This window comes from Postia placenta (assembly GCF_002117355.1).
Source record: "Postia placenta MAD-698-R-SB12 unplaced genomic scaffold POSPLAscaffold_11, whole genome shotgun sequence".
Lineage (NCBI taxonomy): Eukaryota > Fungi > Basidiomycota > Agaricomycetes > Polyporales > Adustoporiaceae > Rhodonia > Rhodonia placenta.
In genome coordinates, this window is record NW_020169842.1 from 1,224,394 (window position 1) to 1,243,929 (window position 19,536).

At 54.4% G+C, this 19,536-nt stretch overlaps 6 protein-coding genes across 6 annotated transcripts; 5 read left to right on the top strand and 1 right to left on the bottom strand.

Annotated features, from left to right (window-relative positions):
• Positions 1 to 839: 839 nt before the first annotated feature.
• On the top strand, positions 840 to 2,144 carry POSPLADRAFT_1048462 (hypothetical protein; the record flags this gene model as incomplete). Its single annotated transcript, XM_024479521.1, has 4 exons — positions 840 to 960; positions 1,016 to 1,399; positions 1,457 to 2,016; positions 2,070 to 2,144. 4 exons carry the CDS (start codon positions 840 to 842, stop codon positions 2,142 to 2,144), a joined length of 1,140 nt encoding a protein of 379 aa, XP_024336819.1.
• Positions 2,145 to 3,161: 1,017 nt separating this feature from the next.
• POSPLADRAFT_1113956 (hypothetical protein) lies at positions 3,162 to 3,356 on the top strand (the record flags this gene model as incomplete). Its single annotated transcript, XM_024483422.1, has 1 exon — positions 3,162 to 3,356. A coding segment is annotated over one exon (195 nt), but the record flags the coding sequence as incomplete, so codon positions are not given.
• Positions 3,357 to 4,071: 715 nt separating this feature from the next.
• On the top strand, positions 4,072 to 12,536 carry POSPLADRAFT_1048463 (hypothetical protein; the record flags this gene model as incomplete). Its single annotated transcript, XM_024479522.1, has 28 exons — positions 4,072 to 4,239; positions 4,290 to 5,675; positions 5,732 to 5,989; positions 6,046 to 6,206; positions 6,258 to 6,475; positions 6,528 to 7,418; positions 7,470 to 8,117; positions 8,170 to 8,423; positions 8,479 to 8,566; positions 8,623 to 8,860; positions 8,910 to 8,972; positions 9,028 to 9,176; positions 9,229 to 9,415; positions 9,465 to 9,532; positions 9,584 to 9,609; positions 9,669 to 9,797; positions 9,849 to 9,881; positions 9,933 to 10,052; positions 10,103 to 10,339; positions 10,392 to 10,425; positions 10,477 to 10,554; positions 10,607 to 10,804; positions 10,859 to 10,971; positions 11,026 to 11,065; positions 11,120 to 11,325; positions 11,379 to 12,164; positions 12,220 to 12,423; positions 12,480 to 12,536. The coding sequence occupies 28 exons, from the start codon at positions 4,072 to 4,074 to the stop codon at positions 12,534 to 12,536; spliced, it is 7,038 nt and encodes a 2,345-aa protein (XP_024336821.1).
• A 184-nt stretch (positions 12,537 to 12,720) lies between these two features.
• On the bottom strand, positions 12,721 to 16,063 carry POSPLADRAFT_1059317 (hypothetical protein; the record flags this gene model as incomplete). Its single annotated transcript, XM_024481144.1, has 2 exons — positions 12,721 to 14,884; positions 14,943 to 16,063. The coding sequence occupies 2 exons, from the start codon at positions 16,061 to 16,063 to the stop codon at positions 12,721 to 12,723; spliced, it is 3,285 nt and encodes a 1,094-aa protein (XP_024336822.1).
• A 1,701-nt stretch (positions 16,064 to 17,764) lies between these two features.
• POSPLADRAFT_1086915 (hypothetical protein) lies at positions 17,765 to 18,135 on the top strand (the record flags this gene model as incomplete). The annotated part of the gene is made up of 2 exons (XM_024483048.1): positions 17,765 to 17,921; positions 17,996 to 18,135. Coding segments are annotated over 2 exons (297 nt in total), but the record flags the coding sequence as incomplete, so codon positions are not given.
• A 75-nt stretch (positions 18,136 to 18,210) lies between these two features.
• On the top strand, positions 18,211 to 19,483 carry POSPLADRAFT_1149659 (hypothetical protein; the record flags this gene model as incomplete). The annotated part of the gene is made up of 5 exons (XM_024486332.1): positions 18,211 to 18,364; positions 18,419 to 18,473; positions 18,524 to 18,869; positions 18,926 to 19,165; positions 19,208 to 19,483. The coding sequence occupies 5 exons, from the start codon at positions 18,211 to 18,213 to the stop codon at positions 19,481 to 19,483; spliced, it is 1,071 nt and encodes a 356-aa protein (XP_024336824.1).
• Positions 19,484 to 19,536: the final 53 nt, after the last annotated feature.

Here is a 19,536-nt window from a genome sequence, read left to right on the forward strand (position 1 = left end):
TCGAGACTTGTTGCCAAGATCGCTGGTGACTTTCGATGTAGCATTGTTTATTGTGGGCAATATCTCGACTCCAGGCCACCGAGGATCTGCGTAGTCATATAGCTTGGACTCTGGTCCACTTCGCCCTCGTTCCACTGGCTGTTCGCACTTCTGCCATCAAGAGGGCTGCTCAGGGACTTATTAACGTGTCACAAATCCCGTCACAGATGTTGTGGTCGTGACGGACCAGGGCCTGGGCGAACCCCCCCAGAGCTGTCCCAGATCCTCGCATATGGTAAACGGGGCGATACTATCGGCGCTAAGGAGCCTTTGACAGTCTCCGTAACTCTTATGTTAGCTGCTGAAATCAATGCCTGTGAGGCTATTAAGCTTGCGGCAAGGCCCGTGATAAAGTAAATACTCTTTAGCTTGCGCTCAGTACTTAGTGGCGATGCTCATGTTTTCGCAGCAGGGCATCTCCGAGAATCTCGGGAGGCAACAGCAATCGCTAGCATTGCCGACGTAAGCTGCCTGACTGTTCAGCTGTTCAGCGCTCCGCGAACCTCGTATCCTGCCCTATCCTGCCATCCGATTCACAGCGTGGCGGGAATGAAGGAGAAGAACTAAATGTAAAACCACAATATTGTCCCTGAGATCTGTCTATCTCACCTGTTATAGACAAACTTCTAAGAGCGAACTTTGATGGCCGTGGTAAGGACAGATGTGCATATGACCTTGAGCTGACCCCGTAAGCAAACTGAGTTATATATATTGTGGAATCACTAGGGCGTATACGCAAGCGTCCTTCGACAATCTCCTAACATAGCCTCCGCCTGTACGGTCATACAAACATCACCGCAATGCCAGTAGGTCCCGTCGATGACAAGGGAACGGTCCTCTACTTTGAAGACAGCGGTGCACCGGAGGGCTCTCTGGACTATGTTACCCTTGTGCTAGTTCATGGCGCGATGATTCACAGCGGTACGGTACTCTTGATTCTTACACAAAGCGACGCGACTTACGATCGCGTCTCCAGCAATATTCCGCAAGATGATACCTTATGCAGCCGTAAATAACCTGCGCCTTGTGCTCCTAAACAAGCGGGACTATCCAGGCTCTACCCTCTATTCCCAGGAGGAGCTCGAGGCGCTTGCATCTCTCGACCGCGAAGTACAGGCAGCAGCGATCAAGGCACGCGGGTTCGAGTTCGCCGCGTTCATGCGCTGGTTCATCGAGACCGAGAGCATTCCCCCGCTGTCTGAGATCCCGGGCACAGATGGTATGCGCGCAGGCGGGATTGCGATTCTGGGGTGGTCCGCGGGTAACCGGCAGACAATCTCCCTGCTTGCGCACGCCCACGAGCTCCAGGATGAGACTAAGACTTTTCTTAACTCTTACTTCCGCAGCTTCATTGTTTTCGGTACGCCCGCTCTTTCACATTCGGAATGTCATGACGTTCATAGCACGCCTTGTACAGACTGCGCGCCAACCGGCCTCGGTTTCCCACCTCTCCCGGGCTTATACAGCCCCCTTCGCGACCCAAAAGCTGCGAATAAGAACACGACTGAGTTTCCGATATCAATTGCTACGTATTTCACACAAGTTGTCACCCGGCCCGACGAGGATGCGGAGTCTCCGGGCTTTGTCGAGATGCTTCACGCGCGCAAACCCATGCACGAGGCGGAAGGGGCCGATCCGCGTTTCATGCCTACAACTCTGCGCATGACGCCAGAGGAACGTGCGGAAGTGACCTACGCTGAGGCGGTGTGGCGCTCACAGCGACTGATCCTCCGCATGGACGTTTCGGTCTTCCGAGAGAATGTTCTGCAAGCCTTTTTCGAGTGCCTTGTGGATGATAGTACCGGCGGGGAGCAGCTCATCTGGCCACGGGTGAAGGTGCACTCCGTGTGGTGCGACATGTCGCCGGGAGACGATGTGTATGGCGGTAATAAGCTGAAGCAGATGGTGCGTGAGTACCGTGGGAAGGGTAGGGGACGCAGTGTCGAGGTGCATAAGCTGGAACAGGCGAATCATTTTGTGAGTCTGCATGCGCTAGCGCGAAACGTTTCTGAGCTGAAGACTCTTTACAGGTGCACTGGGACGAGCCTGAGCGAACTACAAAGTTCTTGGCGACAATTATGCAGATTGAACACCTCTACAAGTAAACTACATGACCTGAGGGTTCCTGGTGGGACCCTTGAGACAATCCGGCGTGGACCGTAGCTGTTTCGGTAGGATTTCGTTAGGTGTTTAGATCGAGATTCAATGGGAATTAAGCTATCAAATATTCATATCCGACTCGATTGGCGGTCGTCTGGGAGTACAGCACGTCTCCGGTCAACTCACTTTCTAGTAAGTCACTGCATACTGTACGTGACCATGTCCTGGGATCAATTGTTCGGGTATGACTCTGGAATTTCATACCCCAATCTTTCGTGGAAAAATGTAAGATTTTTGTACGCGCCACACCCTCAGGGTATGATCAATGCAGGCTGCATTGATAATTCTCAACTCTGATACACTATTGTCAGTGGGTCCTATCCCGCCAAGCGTGCCTTCAGGATGTAAGGCTATTGAACATTTGTGGGCATATGCAGGCAAATTACGAGACCGCCTCGCCCTTTCTACACATACAGCTTTCTAATGTCTCTTAAAGGTGAGGCTTTTAATACTTCCCCTAACACCAGGCCGAATTCTGATGATCGCATGAACAGGTATCGAGCTGATGTCGTACCATATCACAATGCGCGTGAGGCTCCTGCAGGAGAAACGCCAGCGGAGCGGGTCCGACATGTGCTTTATTTCTTCAGCAGCGTGCTGCTATTCCTCAGGGACCGTGTATAAGTATGGTACGAGACCATAGGGACAACAGCCAGTTTCTCCCTGAATCTGTTGGACGATGGGCTATTGGTGAGCCCTGTGACGCTCCAATGCATGATACTCAATAATGCCAATTATTTAGATCTATTCGTGCTATTTAGTATGGGGTACGCCCGGCGCCGTACATAGTAATCTGCCCTGGATTTATCTGGTTCATCTCTCGGTGCGCCTCGATTTGTCCACGTCGTACGATGATCGTAGGAGATGCTAACGGCACGGACAGCGCTTAGCACAGCTACACTCTACTTGATGGTGTCGAAAGCGGCGATTATCTCACTGCTTTGGCTTCATGGGTCGCTTGATGCAACAATGTCACAACAATTACCCTGAATGCCACGATGACGGGATTGATCTGCGGTTGCCTGCTTTATTATGCCTGGCGGCTCAGGGGACAGCTTGGAGATGACTCTCAGCGTGCCTATATCTATGCGATCAGTATTATTGTAGAGTCTGCACTTCCATACACTGTGCGTGGGGTCATCTTCCTAGTGACATATGGTTGCAAGGAGGACTTGTCTCCGATTTTCCTCGGGTTCCTTGCGATGTTCACGGTACACGTCTTGCACTTCTATCTACTTTCAGTTTTTTTTTGCTGAATCACGTCACTTCTCAGGCGATAGGCTCGCCCCAGATGATTACAATGCGTGTGATCACTAATCGAGCCTGGAACAAGCAGCCCGCGAAAATATCTGCGACAGTGCACTTTGCTAGCATGGACGACTCGCACAGCCTGAACCGTCTCACAGGCTATGGGGGTAACGAGGAATCAGCAATAAGCGTAATAATCCAATGTAACGTCTCGCAATTAGAATACAACACAGATGACGTTGTTCAAGTTGCAATTCCCAAACAAGTCATCCTTGTGTAACTGATGTACAATACTCTATTACTTTGAGGTCTGTGCGCACATATGGATAACTTCACCGTTCTAGGGAAAGACTATGTTGGGAGCCAAATAATATTAGACTAGCAATCTCGGGATGAATGCCGACTCAAACTGGTCCGGTCAATATCATATCTCAGATCTCCAGTGCCACAATATTGAGACTCCGGCGAAGGAGTATCATAAGTCCGATAGACGCCTAACGCGAACTCTTGCTGTTTGGTAAGCGCACAGCAAGCGCTCCCTTACCAGTGACCACGATGAGCTTTCCCCCTGGTATGTCGTTTCTTCCTCCCGGCATGCCTCCACCACCTCCCGGTATGCCCGGAATGCTCCCACCACCTCCTGGGATGCCATTGCCGCCAGGTATGAGCGATCCGCAATCCTCGCGAATGCCCCAAGAATTCCTGGCGCAAAAATCGCAGAAGTGGATTCAGATGCAGAAGAAGCGATATGGCGAAAAGCGAAAAGGGGGCTTCGTTGACATGGGCAAGCAAGTACGTAACTGCTCGAGTACCAGTAGTGTTGCTCCTCACCTGCTCTCCAGGACCTCCCTCCCGAACACGTCCGCAAGATTATTAAGGACCACGGTGACATGAGTAACCGCAAATTCAGAAATGACAAGCGCGTTCACCTGGGTGCGCTGAAGTACGTCCCTCACGCCGTTATGAAGTTGCTAGAAAACATTCCCTACCCCTGGGAGCAAGTGCGCGAAGTCCCTGTGCTCTACCACATCACCGGTGCTATCACGTTTGTTAACGAGATCCCACGGGTAATTGAGCCTGTATATCACGCACAGTGGAGTAGTATGTGGCTTGCTATGCGGAGGGAGAAGCGGGATCGTAGGCATTTCAAGCGTATGCGGTTCCCACCATTTGACGACGAGGAACCCCCACTCGACTACGGAGACAATGTCTTGGACGTTGAGCCACTCGAAGCTATCCAGCTTGAGCTCGACGAGGAGGAAGACGGTGCAATTGCCGAGTGGTTCTATGATCCTAAGCCGCTCATCGACACGCCACACGTCAACGGTTCGTCATATCGCTACTGGAACCTCACCCTGCCTATCATGGCGAATCTATACCGTCTGGGTAGGACTCTCCTGTCGGATAACACCGACAGCAACTCTAGCTACCTTTTTGACAAGAAGTCGTTCTTTACCGCCAAGGCGCTCAACATGGCTATCCCCGGTGGTCCGAAGTTCGAGCCATTGTACAGGGATATGGACACGTTCGATGAGGACTGGAACGAGTTCAATGACATCAACAAAGTCATCATTCGACAACAGATCCGTACGGAATACAAGGTGGCATTTCCTCATCTCTACAACTCGCTACCACGTTCAGTGCATATCTCTCCGTACCACACGCCCAAGAACGTTTACATTCGCACCGATGACCCTGACCTCCCTGCATTCTATTTCGATCCTCTCATCAACCCTATCTCTCTTCGCGGCTTCCAGCCGAAGAACGCACCTCTCGTATCGCACGAGGATGTCATCTTCGGGCCCAACGATGCAGATGACGACGAGTTCGAATTGCCGGAGGAGGTTGAGCCATTCCTCGAAGAGAAGCCTCTAGAGAACGATTTGACGGCGGATGCCATTGCGCTGTGGTGGGCCCCTGACCCCTACAACCGCCGCTCTGGACGTATGCGCCGCTCACAAGACATTCCCCTCGTCAAAAACTGGTATCTGGAGCACTGCCCTCCTGGCCAGCCGGTCAAGGTCCGCGTGTCGTATCAGAAGCTCCTCAAGTGCTACGTCCTTAACGAACTCAAGACCCGACCCGAGAAGGCGATGACGAAGAAGAACCTCTTCCGCCAGCTGAAGGCAACGAAGTTCTTCCAGACGACGCGCCTTGATTGGGTCGAGGCGGGACTACAGGTTTGCAGACAGGGATACAACATGTTGAATCTGCTCATTCATCGCAAGGCTCGTCTTCGTCATGGACTCTAGTCGCGCGCGTAACGCTGATCATCGTTCTATAGAACCTCAACTATCTGCATCTCGATTACAACATGAACCTGAAGCCGGTGAAGACGCTAACAACAAAGGAGCGAAAGAAGTCGCGGTTCGGAAACGCATTCCATCTGTGCCGTGAAATCCTCCGTCTCACGAAGCTCGTCGTCGACGCCCATGTTCAGTTTCGTCTTGGTAATGTAGATGCGTTCCAGCTGGCAGACGCTCTTCAGTACATCTTTGCACACATCGGTGCTTTGACGGGTATGTACCGGTACAAGTATAAGGCGAGTTAGCGTGCTTCACATGTCTTCAATCATTTTTACTGACATTTTGGTCATAGCTGATGAGACAAGTACGCATGACGAAGGACCTGAAGCATTTAATCTACTATCGCTTCAATACCGGCCCTGTCGGTAAGGGCCCTGGCTGTGGTTTCTGGGCTCCAGGTTGGCGCGTCTGGCTATTCTTCATGCGTGGCATTGTACCTCTACTGGAAAGATGGTGAGTAGGCTGTGATTCCGATATTGCGTGCAACTGACCACACCGACACAGGCTCGGCAATCTGCTCGCCCGTCAGTTCGAGGGTCGTAACAGTAAGGGGATCGCGAAGACGGTGACGAAGCAACGTGTCGAGTCACACTACGATCTTGAACTTCGTGCTGCAGTCATGCACGACATCCTTGACATGATGCCTGAATCCATCAAGCAGAACAAGTCGAAGACGATTCTGCAGCATTTGTCCGAGGCGTGGCGTTGCTGGAAAGCAAACAGTAGGTGCCTTCACTTCTGCCATCATTGGTGTTTACTCACTGTCATCCTCAGTCCCGTGGAAGGTTCCTGGCATGCCAACGGCGATCGAGAACATCATTCTGCGCTACATTAAGAGTAAGGCGGATTGGTGGTGCTCGGTCGCTCACTACAATCGTGAGCGTATCCGCCGTGGCGCGACGGTCGACAAGGCTGTCGTCAAGAAGAACCTTGGTCGTCTCACGCGTCTGTACCTCAAAGCCGAGCAGGAGAGACAGCATGGCTACCTTAAGGATGGTCCCTATATCAGTGCCGAGGAGGCCGTCGCCATCTACACTGCGACGGTTCACTGGCTCGAGAGCCGGAAGTTCTCGCCCATCCCCTTCCCTCCCTTAAACTATAAGCACGACACTAAGCTACTCGTCCTGGCGCTCGAGAAACTGAAGGAGGCATACTCCGTGAAGGGTCGCTTGAATCAGTCCCAGCGTGAGGAACTCGCGCTTATCGAACAGGCGTACGACAATCCCCATGAGTGCCTCTCCCGGATCAAGCGCCTCCTACTCACCCAGCGTGCGTTCAAGGAGTCGGGAATTGAGTTTTTCGACACCTACGACAAGCTTATTCCTTGTTATGACATCGAGCCCGTTGAGAAGATCACGGATGCTTACCTCGACCAGTTCTTGTTCTTTGAAGCCGACAAACGTGGCCTCTTCCCCGCATGGATCAAGCCTGCCGATACAGAACCACCACCGCTTCTTGTCTACAAATGGTGCCAAGGCATCAACAACTTGACAGACATCTGGGAGACGAGCGAAGGTGAATGTAACGTCATGATGGAGACTGTCCTCTCGAAGGTATACGAGAAAATCGACTTGACGCTACTCAACCGTCTCCTCCGACTCATCTTGGACCATAATCTCGCGGACTACATCACTGCCAAGAACAACACAGTCCTGACGTACAAGGGTGAGCATCACGTCTTCATGTGCTTCACTGATAGCTTACATTGTGTCGTAGACATGGCACACACGAATGCGTACGGTCTAATCCGCGGTCTGCAGTTCTCGGCTTTCGTCTTCCAATACTACGGGCTGGTTCTAGACCTGCTAATTTTGGGACTGCAAAGGGCAAGCGAGATGGCGGGCCCGCCCCAGATGCCGAACAATTTCCTACAGTACCGCGACTCTGCGACTGAGACTCGTCATCCCATTCGCTTGTACTCCCGTTATGTTGATCGACTCCACATTCTCTTCCGCTTCACTGCGGAGGAGTCGCGCGACCTCATCCAGCGCTACCTCAGTGCGAACCCTGACCCGACAAACAACAATGTCATCGGCTATAACAACAAGCGATGCTGGCCACGGGATTGCCGCATGCGGCTCATCAAGCACGATGTCAACCTCGGACGCGCGGTCTTCTGGAACGTTAAGCAGAGTTTACCTCGATCTCTGACGACGATTGAGTGGGAAGACACCTTCGTGAGCGTCTTCTCGAAAGACAACCCGCAATTGTTATTCTCTATGTGCGGCTTCGAGGTCCGCATCCTGCCGAAGATCAGGACAATGAGCGGCGAACAATTCTCGTTGAAGGATGCAGTATGGAACCTGACCAACGAACAGACGAAGGAGCGCACGGCGCAGGCCTTCCTGAGAGTCTCTGATGATGGTATGTAGACTGCTACGAGACGCTTGTCCTAGGTCTAACTGTTTCATCTTAGGCGTTCAGCAGTTCAATAATCGTATTCGGCAGGTCCTCATGAGTTCTGGGTCGACAACCTTCTCGAAGATCGTCAACAAGTGGAACACCGCTCTTATCGGGCTGATGACGTACTACAGAGAGGCGGTTATTCACACAAATGAGTTGCTTGACGCACTCGTGAAAGCCGAGAACAAGATTCAAACTCGCGTCAAGATCGGCCTGAACAGTAAGATGCCTTCCCGTTTCCCTCCGGTGGTATTCTACACCCCGAAGGTTCGTAAGAATACGTTGATGGTTATTGTCATTGCCTAGCTGACGTTTGCATCAGGAACTCGGCGGTCTGGGCATGTTGTCCATGGGCCATGTTCTCATTCCACAGAGTGACCTTCGCTGGTCAAAGCAGACTGATGTCGGAGGCAAGTCACTACACCAGATAGACTGTTTGGACAGTCATTAACCTGTTTGTCTTCAGTCACGCACTTCCGTGCGGGCATGTCACACGAGGAAGACCAACTCATCCCCAACCTGTACCGCTATCTCCAGCCGTGGGAGGCTGAGTTCCTCGACTCTGCGCGTGTCTGGTCAGAGTACTCGATGAAGCGTAAGGAGGCGAACGCGCAAAACCGCCGCCTCACTTTGGAGGACCTTGAGGATAGCTGGGATCGTGGTATTCCTCGTATTAACACGCTCTTCCAGAAGGATCGTCATACGTGAGTGCTCATAGCTCGCTTAATGGCACTTGCTGATATGCGGATTTAGTCTGGCATACGACCGTGGTTGGCGTGTACGCACTGATTGGAAGCAGTACCAGTTACTCAAACAGTGAGTTACTTTCGGTTTGTCGCAGTTGCAGCACTCATCTTCCTACGTTCTTCAGCAATCCGTTCTGGTGGACTTCGCAGAGGCACGATGGTAAACTCTGGCAACTCAACAATTATCGTGTCGATGTGATTGCGGCTTTGGGAGGTGTGGAAGGTATCTTGGAGCACACACTGTTCAAGGGCACTTATTTCCCGACGTGGGAGGGTAAGCTTACCTCATACTTGATTCGGTACAACGTCCTAAACTTATGGTATAGGTCTTTTCTGGGAGAAGGCGTCTGGTTTCGAAGAATCGATGCGTTACAAGAAGCTCACGAACGCCCAGCGGTCCGGTCTCAACCAGATTCCAAACCGTCGATTTACCCTCTGGTGGAGTCCGACGATCAATCGCGCGAACGTTTACGTTGGTTTCCAAGTACAGCTCGATTTGACCGGTATCTTCATGTGAGCTACTAGGCACTATCACTCGATTCCTCACTGACGACGGCATCAGGCACGGCAAGATCCCTACCCTGAAGATTAGTTTAATTCAAATCTTCCGTGCGCACTTGTGGCAGAAGAGTAAGCCATTTGATTGTATCAGTTTGAGACAACCCTGACGTGGTCCTACAGTTCACGAAAGTGTAGTGATGGATTTGGTTAGTATTCAGTGTCCTTGGCGCGCATTTGCCGTGCTGACCACAATCTTCTTGTCCAGTGTCAAGTCTTCGACCAGGAGCTCGAACCACTGCAGATCGAGACTGTACAGAAGGAGACAATTCATCCTCGAAAGAGTTACAAGATGAACTCGTCCTGCGCCGATATCCTGCTGTTTTCTGCGTACAAGGCAAGCTCTTCACGGCGTTGTGACATCGATGCTCACTAACGTTCCGCGCAGTGGAACATTTCAAGGCCATCGCTCGTTACAGACGTCAGTGAATTTACATGTGGTCCACGCATTCGCTCATTGATTGTACCACAGAGCAAGGATGTACTCGACGGGACCACCAGCAACAAGTATTGGATCGACGTACAATTGAGATGGGGCGATTTCGATACCCACGATATTGAGCGGTACACTCGCGCTAAGTTCCTGGACTATGTGCGTTATGCTGTTAAGTTTTTGTCTTCGTGTTGCTCAATGATGAACAGATCTCCGATTCGATGAGTATCTACCCGTCGCCAACTGGTGTCATGATTGGCATGGACCTTGCGTACAATTTGTGGTCTGCATACGGTAACTGGTTCCCTGGCATGAAGCCGCTCATTCAGCAAGCGATGGCAAAGATCATGAAGGCCAACCCTGCATGTCACGTCTTGCGCGAGCGTATACGCAAGGGTCTTCAATTATACTCGTCGGAGCCGACAGAGCCGTACTTGAACAGCCAGGTATGATTATGGCATTCTGTTCTGCTCGCTTATTCTAAGTTCTCCATAACAGAACTATTCCGAGCTGTTCTCGAACCAAATCATTTGTAAGTAAAGCTGCTACTAGACCTGTTATAGATGGCTAATCACACTCTTAGGGTTTGTCGACGATACGAACGTGTACCGTGTCACCATCCACAAGACATTCGAGGGCAACTTGACGACGAAGCCCATCAGTCAGTCATATTCGCGTTGACTGCATTACTGTGACTGATCATATCCCCCCAGACGGCGCTATCTTTATCTTCAACCCGCGATCTGGTCAGCTATTTTTGAAGATCATTCACACAAGCGTGTGGGCAGGCCAGAAGCGTCTTGGTCAGTTGGCGAAGTGGAAGACAGCTGAAGAAGTCGCCGCATTGGTTCGGTCGCTTCCAGTGGAAGAACAGCCCAAGCAGGTCATTGTCACTCGCAAGGGCATGTTGGGTACGTTACACTTTAGGCGTGAGCAATAGAAGGATCATTGACCATTCTCACCAGATCCTCTCGAGGTCCATTTGCTTGACTTCCCGAACATCGTCATCAAGGGCAGCGAACTCCAGTTGCCATTCCAGGCATGCATGAAGATGGAGAAGTTCGGTGATCTCATCCTTGTACGTTCGTTATAGCCCTGGTCTTGTGCCCCACGCTAACGCGATACTCTATAGCGCGCGACTCAACCTCAGATGGTCCTCTTCAACCTCTACGGTAAGGCTGATGCTTGTTCAATTGAGGCGCTAGATATTGACTGCTTTTGCGTAGATGATTGGCTGAAGTCGATCTCGAGTTACACAGCATTCTCCCGTCTCATTCTTTTGCTCCGAGGTCTTCATGTCAATAATGAGAAGGCTAAGATCATTCTGCGACCTGATAAGAACACGATCACCGAGCCTCACTTCGTCTGGCCGTCTCTCGCTGACGAGGAATGGATCAAGGTTGAAGTTGCGTTGAAGGACCTCATTCTAGCTGTAAGTTGTTGGGGTCATTGTTGTTATTTGCAGTACTGACGAAGTTCAACCAGGATTTCGGCAAGCGTAACAGCGTCAACATTGCCTCGCTCACGTCAAGTGAGATCCGAGACATCATCCTTGGTCAGGAAATTGCCGCACCATCTGTTCAGCGTCAGCAGATGGCAGAACTCGAGAAGAGCTCAGAGGCCCAGAGCCAAGTCACGGCGGTGCAGACTCAAACCACCAACATTCACGGTGATGCTATCCAGACCGTGACGACCACCAATTACGAGCAGCAGGTCTTCAGCAGTAAATCCGACTGGCGTGTCCGTGCTATCTCTGCAACGCACCTGCCTCTTCGTTTGCAGCATATCTACGTTTCAAACGATGACGTTAGGGACGACGCGGGTTCCTATACATATGTCCTTCCCAAGAACATCCTACGCGCGTTCGTCACTGCGGCCGACTTGCGCACTCAGGTGGCGGCATTCTTGTATGGTGTCTCGCCTGCGGACAACAAGCAGGTCAAGGAGGTCAAGGCGGTGGCTTGGGTGCCACAGCGTGGCAACAACAACAGCGTCGAGCTGCCGTCGCAGTTGCCCAAGGATGACTTCTTACTGAAGGACTTGGAGCCTCTTGGATGGATCAAGACGCAGGCTCTGGAGTTATCTCATCTCTCGCCCACAGACGTCACGACTCAAGCGAAGCTGATGACAGACCATCCTGAGTGGGGTTCATCTTCCGTATGCTTGACGGTCGCCTTCACGCCGGGATCCGTATCGATGTCAGCCCATTCGCTTTCGGTCGCTGGCTTCGAATGGGGTCGCAAAAACACTGATACGTCGCCTAATCCAGCGGTAGGATACGAAATCGTTTGTTGCGGTAACCGATATACTTACAATGCGTGTGCAGGGCTTCAATCCGAATATGTCGGAGCGTGTACAACTGTTGCTCTCCGATCGTGTCCTAGGAATGACGCTAGTTCCCGAGGGACGCGTTTGGAACTATGGTATTGGGCTGACGCAGCTCTGGTCACCATCGCTCAACTACTCTATGACACTGGATACTCCGCTTCTCTTCTGGGCTGAAGAGCACCGTCCAGCTGCCTTCCTATCGGTGAGTCTATCGACCTCGGAGCCCCTTGCTGGCATCGCTAACTCGTGACTGCCCAGTTCGCAAATCTTGAGGCCGGAGACGACAGTGCTGATGTAGAGAATAGCTTCGCATAATCTTGGACTGCTGTTATATTGTCGCAATGCTGTGGTGTATTTGTATGAACACGAATAATGTCGATTGTAGTATCAGGAATGATGATATACAGTACACTTGTTGAATATATATGCCCGAATGAGAAATAAAGCAGAGTACAAGAAGCCAAAAACATGGAAGATGATTCGAACCAACATGCATATACTACACTTGAACCAAAGAAACAGCCGATGTGGGAGGCGAAAGCGTAATCGATAAACGACGTGAGTCGACTTCCGGGCCAGCGGCGTCGCTCGTAGGCGGCCGAGATTCCGCGCTGTCGCGCGCGTCGTCTCCTGCCTGTTGCGTGGAGACCCTCCGCGATCCTCGCCGTGGAGGCGGCGACAACGACGTCACCCCTTCCAACGACGAGGCTGGTGACGCCGCTCTGATGATACTGCGGGATAGCGGCGGCGGCGTCGAAGGCGCCGTGAAGAGGAAACTCGGGTCATTTTGTACACAGATTATAGGCTCCCCTATAGGAGTCGACGGAACCGAGTATGGGTTGATCGTAGAGGGTACAGGGGAAGGGTGCGGCGGAATGTCCGCCTGTGGCGGCTGCGCGGGCGCACTTTTCAGGCGCAGGCGCACTTTTATGGACGCGGCACGCGAGGTGGGCGGCGGCAGCAACTGCACCTCGGGGGTTGGCGGTAATGGTCCGCTCGGAGGCGGATAAGGTGAGTTGAGCGGCGTGGGGGACGCAGGAATGGGCGTAAGCGACACAGCGCCATTCCCAGTACTCGAGTTGCGCCGGTGACTGCGAAATGAGATCGAGGTAGACCCAAAACTCGAGGTGGGCGTCTCATCCGGGCGAGGCGGCAGGCCCGTCGACGGCGGGAGGCTCGGAGGGGATAGTGACAGACGGTTCGGACGTAGCGAAAACGACTCGCGGAAGGACGTCTTGATCGGGGGCGCCGAACTTGGCGTCTTCGGTCGCGTCGAAAACGCTGTGTCGTCGGCAGTGGCTGGCGGCGGTGTCGGAGGAAGCGCAGAGAGTGGCGCAGGCCGCTGCGGCGGGGGCATCGACGTGCGATGCGACGACCGAGGGCGATGCCCGAGGAAGCTGCTACCGCCGCCGTTTATTGAATTCCCATTCGTCGCGCGCGAGTGGCTCGTGCTGGCACTGCTTACGCTGCGCGCCGATGAGCTTGACGCGCGCTTCGAGTAGTCACGCAAATTCAACATGAAGCTCTGCGGGCTGCCTTGCACGGACGCGGGACGCGTCGGCGCACCTGCGCTGGGGCTGCTGCTGCCCTCCGCGGCGTAAGGATGGCGCATCGACGAGCGAAAGCTGCTTCCACTGCCCGGCGAGCCCGGCGGACTATTTGGCACCTCAGGAAGCGCGCTATCTGGCGGGGTAAGCCGCTGCGCTAGCGTACTCTGGCGTGACCACCGCTTGGAGTTTGACCGCCCGATGTCCGCGGACGTGCGCGGCTCCCCTGATGCGTATGATGACATGGAAGAGAACGACGTGCGTGGGCGACCACCCTCCGACGCCCCGGGCGGGGTCGCGTTCAGGAACATGCTGCCCGCGCCACTCCCAATAATACTGCTGTTCGTCTGCCGCAGCCCAAAGCTATCGGCTGTACTCCCATTTGCGTGTGTATATGTGTATGCGCTCTCAGGGCGGGCGCGCGGGCCTGTCGGGGCGCCGCCGCTCGAAGTCCATGCCCTGCGACGTGGTGGGGGGTTCAGAGATGGGCTTCCTGCCGACGCACGTAATGTCGCAGAAGCATGCTTCCCCCTGAAAAGCGTGCCAACGTCCATACCGTTCGCAAAGATCGGCGGATTGCTGTGGCTCTGAGCCTCGACAATCGCGATCTGGTCGTCCTGAAGAATCTTACGGTCCAGTAGAGGCGCATCCGTCTGTCGCGGCGTGGAAGGAGTGGAGGACGTGAGCGGCGGCGTTCTTGAAAAGCCACTCGTGGTAGGTGTGGCAGGAGACGCCGAGCGCTCGCCCGTGATGCTGTTCGAGCGCAGCATACTCAATAGGTTCGTGCCCGCCCGCCCAAACGAATCCTCGGCGTCGTCGGTGTCGTCAGAGCTTCGTGGGTTTGTTGTTGACACAGTGGAGGGTGAACGCGGACGAGTGCCTGCGCCTGTGAATAGCCCACGCAATGCTGATACTGGGCCGCTCGGTGAACGCGAGACGGAAACAGAGCGCTGCGACGCGTTGGAGCTATCAACCTCGGGTGGAGACGAAGACGATGTCGGGGACGGAGACGTAAGCATGCCTTGTGCACGCATAGAGAGCATCACGTCAAGGTCACCCCGGGGCTCAACGGCACTCGAGCTGGGGGACACTACACCAAGGCCTGCGCGCACAGATCTAGGTGACAGAAGTGGGTGAGCTGAAAGTTATGGATGGTACTAACAGCATTACCGACCTCTGGCTAAGCACCGCTTGCTTGACGGCCGCAATCCATGCCTGCGCCTCCACTACATCGACCATGTGCAGCACCATCTGCTCGCCACCGGCGCTTCCTACCTTGACCACGCCACGGCGACCTGCAACATCCTCCTCGGCAACGAACACATGACTGTCAGCGCCAATCGGAAGCCTCTCGAGCTCACGATCATCCTGTGTGGGATTGGGGTTTTTGAAGACGTGGAGACAAGCGGTAGGACCGTGTCCAGTCCCATGCGGTTGTGTTGGCGATGGGGGATGTATGGCAACCGTGAGTAGCAATGCGCGCGTCTTCCACTGCCGAGCAAAGGTGAGTTTCAGGAGCGAGTACGAGGGCGGTGAGTAGTGCTTTGGGACGCGCGCAGTCATCGTGACAAACGGCTCGAGCGAGGCGCGCGTCGCCGGAAATGGTGGCAGAATCAGCGCAAGTGACAACGGAGAGATGCTTGCCGCCGGCGTAGCGGCGCGCGTATGTTCATGATGCTGACTCGCGCTGGCAAGTTCCGTGTCCTCGGCTTCCTCATCAAGGGAAAAGCTACGCTCCTCAAGTAGCACAGGATCCAATCCTATTGACTGGGCAGCGGCATCGCGAAGACGTTCACGCTCGGCGTCCTCGTCATCTCTAGGAGGGGCTGCAGCGATTTCGATAACCTCAGAGTACATGAACGGCATGGCTGCGGCGCCCGTCGACTGCTTACGAGACATGCTGGGAGGGCGGACCTTGGATTTGAGGGACGGGCGAGAGAACGAGAGCGATGAAGCTGCGAACAGAAGGCTCCCGCGGGCGCGCTTCGGCAAGGATGCTAGCGTGGGATGCGCGCCACCATTCGGAGAGCTGGAAGTTGTAGACGATGCGGAGGACGTGAGAGAAGATGATACGAGGGCTGGAGGCTCGTTATCATAGGTAACGAAGGAAGATGATCCACTGGGATGCGCAGTGAATGGGTCTGAATGAGCAGCAGTAACAGGAGAAGTGGGAGGAAGGGAGGAAGTGCGAGAGCGGGGGCCTGCGTCCTGCTGTTTGCTGGTCCTGCGAGACTCGTCTGACGAAAAGAGGAAGGGCCGGCCGAAGAGAGCAGGAGAGGTAGGTCGCGAAGCCATGGCGGTCAAGCGCGAGCAACGAGTCTTGCGTTGGGGAAACTAGCAAAGAGATCAGAAAGTGGTATCTGGGAGCGTATTATGAGGATGACGAAGACTCCGAGACTGGTGGACAGCGGAGACGGCGAGCGTCTGAATCAGAAGGCGGAAGCTGATGGAGTCCGACTTGAAGAAAAGGGTGTCGACTGTAGCCGCGGCGGCGAGGACAGCAGCGACCAAGTCGAGTGGAGGAAGAGGCGCGAATGTCAGCGCATGGCAAGGAAAGAGGAAGGGCCTATAAAGGCAGTGCTTGTGAGAGACGGGCCAGCCAGGCCCCTCGATCACTCTCAGGCAACACTCTCCCTAGGCGCTCTCCCACGTGCGCTTCATTTTGCCTTAGCGCTCCCCATTAGGCGCATCCCGCCCATTGGCTCGATCACACTATCATCTCCAAGCTAACCCCTGGCAACTGCGCCCGCCTTCGCTTGCCCCGCGGGTCCAAAAATGCAGGCAAGTCTTGCACAGGTCTCATACGGGAGGCTAGCCCGAGTTATGTATCCTCAACCGCCCTGTGTGCACACATCAGTGGCCCCGCTCATGCCCGAAGTGTGCGTCCCGAGTCATGGAATTAGGGAACCCGCCGTTGTAAGCCAATCGGGAGCCTCTATAAGTTATCACGCCATAAAGTTGGTAAATCAAGTGCCTGGAATGTAGCAGCTTACGTGCATATAACCTGCGGCTGCCGGCTTACTTGGTGAATGTTCGACTAGCTCGTATGTAACCGGAAGCCTGCAAAGAACGAGGGGGTGTGGCAGGAGGGGAAAAGAGGCATCGCCCCAACGAGACTCTAGATATCCTCGTTATATACCGGCCGTCCATTCGGGACGTGATCGACAGAATTCGAGGTTCTCTGACGTCACGCTACGCCGAGAAAGTTGAGGAAGGGATCGATAAGACGCTTTTGCAAGAATCGCTGCTTTATACAGCAAGCCATTGCTGTAATCCCCAGCATATGCCTACGTCATGCTCTCTACTGACTGACATTCTATGACGTCGAGGAAGCTCAACTTCCCGCCGTAGCCCACGCCTTAGGCCTCCTCTACCAGAGACGCCTTTCCGCGCAGACAGCGTGCACCTCTGTGTATGCGAGAACTGTATGGCTGTTCTGAATCTCTGCAAACCCACGACAATTCTGTGGCGCCATGATTATTTCGGAGAACCCGGGCGATTTGAGCTTGTCCTGTCATAGCGAATTTTGCGCTTGACTATATATTGTTCGTCCATATCTATTCGCTCGAGTTCCCTCCTGCATATACCGACACATATGTGTGTTCAGACTTAATAATGTTGACGACCTGGTTGGCGACCAGAAGCCTAGCGCCCAACGACCAGATATAGATCCAACGCGATCAGATCATGTCGATCGCTAAAATAAATGAAAAGACTGCAACAAGTCTGCTTCCGGCTCTCATTCCGGACTATGCCTCCGGCTCCCACACCACTGTTCCCTCGTCTACGTCGATTTCGGAGAGCCATACAACATAGGTATGCATGAACACGAGAATCCTGCTCAAACCAAGTTTGCGCCGCGCCCTCCGGAACACTTGAACAGCACGGGGTGCAGGATCGGCATCTCCGAAGGAAAGGGGAGAGGCGTCTTCGGTATGTTTTGCACCCGGTCTCAGGCTTCCAGCTCCAAAAGCAAGACACAGCAGCAACATATATGTAGCATCGCGGGACATCGCAGCGCAGACGTTGGTTGAGATCAGCCCGGTGCTGCTCTTCACCCCAACAGAGTATGAAGAGCACGGCCGACACACCCTCATTCACCACTACACCTTCAAATGGCGCGACGGGCGCATGGCGCTCGCTCTTGGGCTAGGTGTGTAGAGACAGCATAGACGAGAAAGGTCCATTCTTGCGACGTCTTGCTTATTCATCCCTCCTCCTTCTCAGGCTCCCTCTTCAATCACTCCTCGAGCCCCAACGTATCGTACATTATCGACACAGAGACAGAGTCCATCCGCTATACCACGATACGCGCCGTCACAGAAGGGGAAGAGCTCTGCATTTTCTATGGGCACAAGCTCTGGTTCGACGCGATTGACGCGGGCCCGAACGCAGTGATCGATCCGGACACTCTCTCGGACGATGGCTGGGGCGGACTATCTATGCTAGACCCAGATCCAGATTCACTGGAAGAGGTCGTGGGGCGCTTTATAGACGGTGACCTGGACGACCTGATACCGGAGGAAAACCTGCCCTTTACTCATCTCAAGCTTGTGCAGGACGAAGAGGAGGAAGTGATGTCCGCAGTTCGTACAGGTGCGTCATTTGCTAATCCTCAGTCTTGACGACATCTGACACCTCTGACGACAGAGCAGGCGTGGGTAGTCGCCCTTCCAGATCCCAAGCAAGCCGCTGACACGCTCAAGTATGTGCATGTACTCTAGCTGCATGTTACCGCGCACTCACATTCCGCAGGTGGCTCAAAATAAGCGGCCTCGAGACTGCCGACATGGACCACCTCAAGCGCATCCGCAAGCAATCCTCGCAGATGACCCTCCTCCTCACATACACCCGGACACACCCCTCTCCGCCTTCCCTCCCACCAGCGTTGGCCCTTCCCGCGCCCTACACTCTCCTCGTACCGCGCTCGGCCGCCCTCACGCAGACCTCTCTGCAGCTCAAAAACACTCTCTGGCCGACCGTATACGCCCCCCGGCGCAAGCACGAGGCAGAACCGTGGGCGCGGGCCCGTGTGCAGTGGGCGTGCGCGGCGATGCGGCGCGTGGTCCAGGAGGCCCGCGCGGCGCGCGCCCGAGGCGAGGTGCGCACCGCTGTGCATGCGCGCGCGATCTGATTCTGACGGGTGCCTCGCTGCAGCTGCCCATCGCGGCGTACGTGCCCGTGCCGCACGACGACGAGACGCGCGCCGCGACGCAGCTGTCAAAGCCGCTGATCGCGGGGGACACGCGCGTGTCGGCGGCGCATCCGCTCCGGCATGCGGTGCTCAATGCGATTCGCGCCGTCGCCGAGTACCGTGCCGCTCTCCCTGATGCTTCCCCGCCCCCAGCATCCGCAGACGCCGTCTCAGAGGACATGCGGGAGGCGTGCGAGGGCGGCGTCGATGCAGCGCTGCAAGTGGACGAGGGTGCAGCTTCTGAGGGCGCGACACGCAACGGTACACACTATCTGTTGACCTCGCTGACGCTCTTTACGACGCACGAGCCGTGCATCATGTGCAGCATGGCGCTGTTGCATTCGCGGGTGAAGGAGGTGTTCTACCTGATCCCGATGGACAAGACCGGCGGATGCGGCGGGGCTGCGTGTGTCCCCGGACTGAAGGGTGTCAATCACCGGTACGCGATCAACAGGTGGCGTGCTGGACGGGACTGGGCGGTGGAATGTGGTCTCGAGGTCGGCCCCGGGACAGATGCGTAAACGAACAGAAGCCCGACACGGCGAGAACAAGGGCGCCTTGCGAGTATGCATTG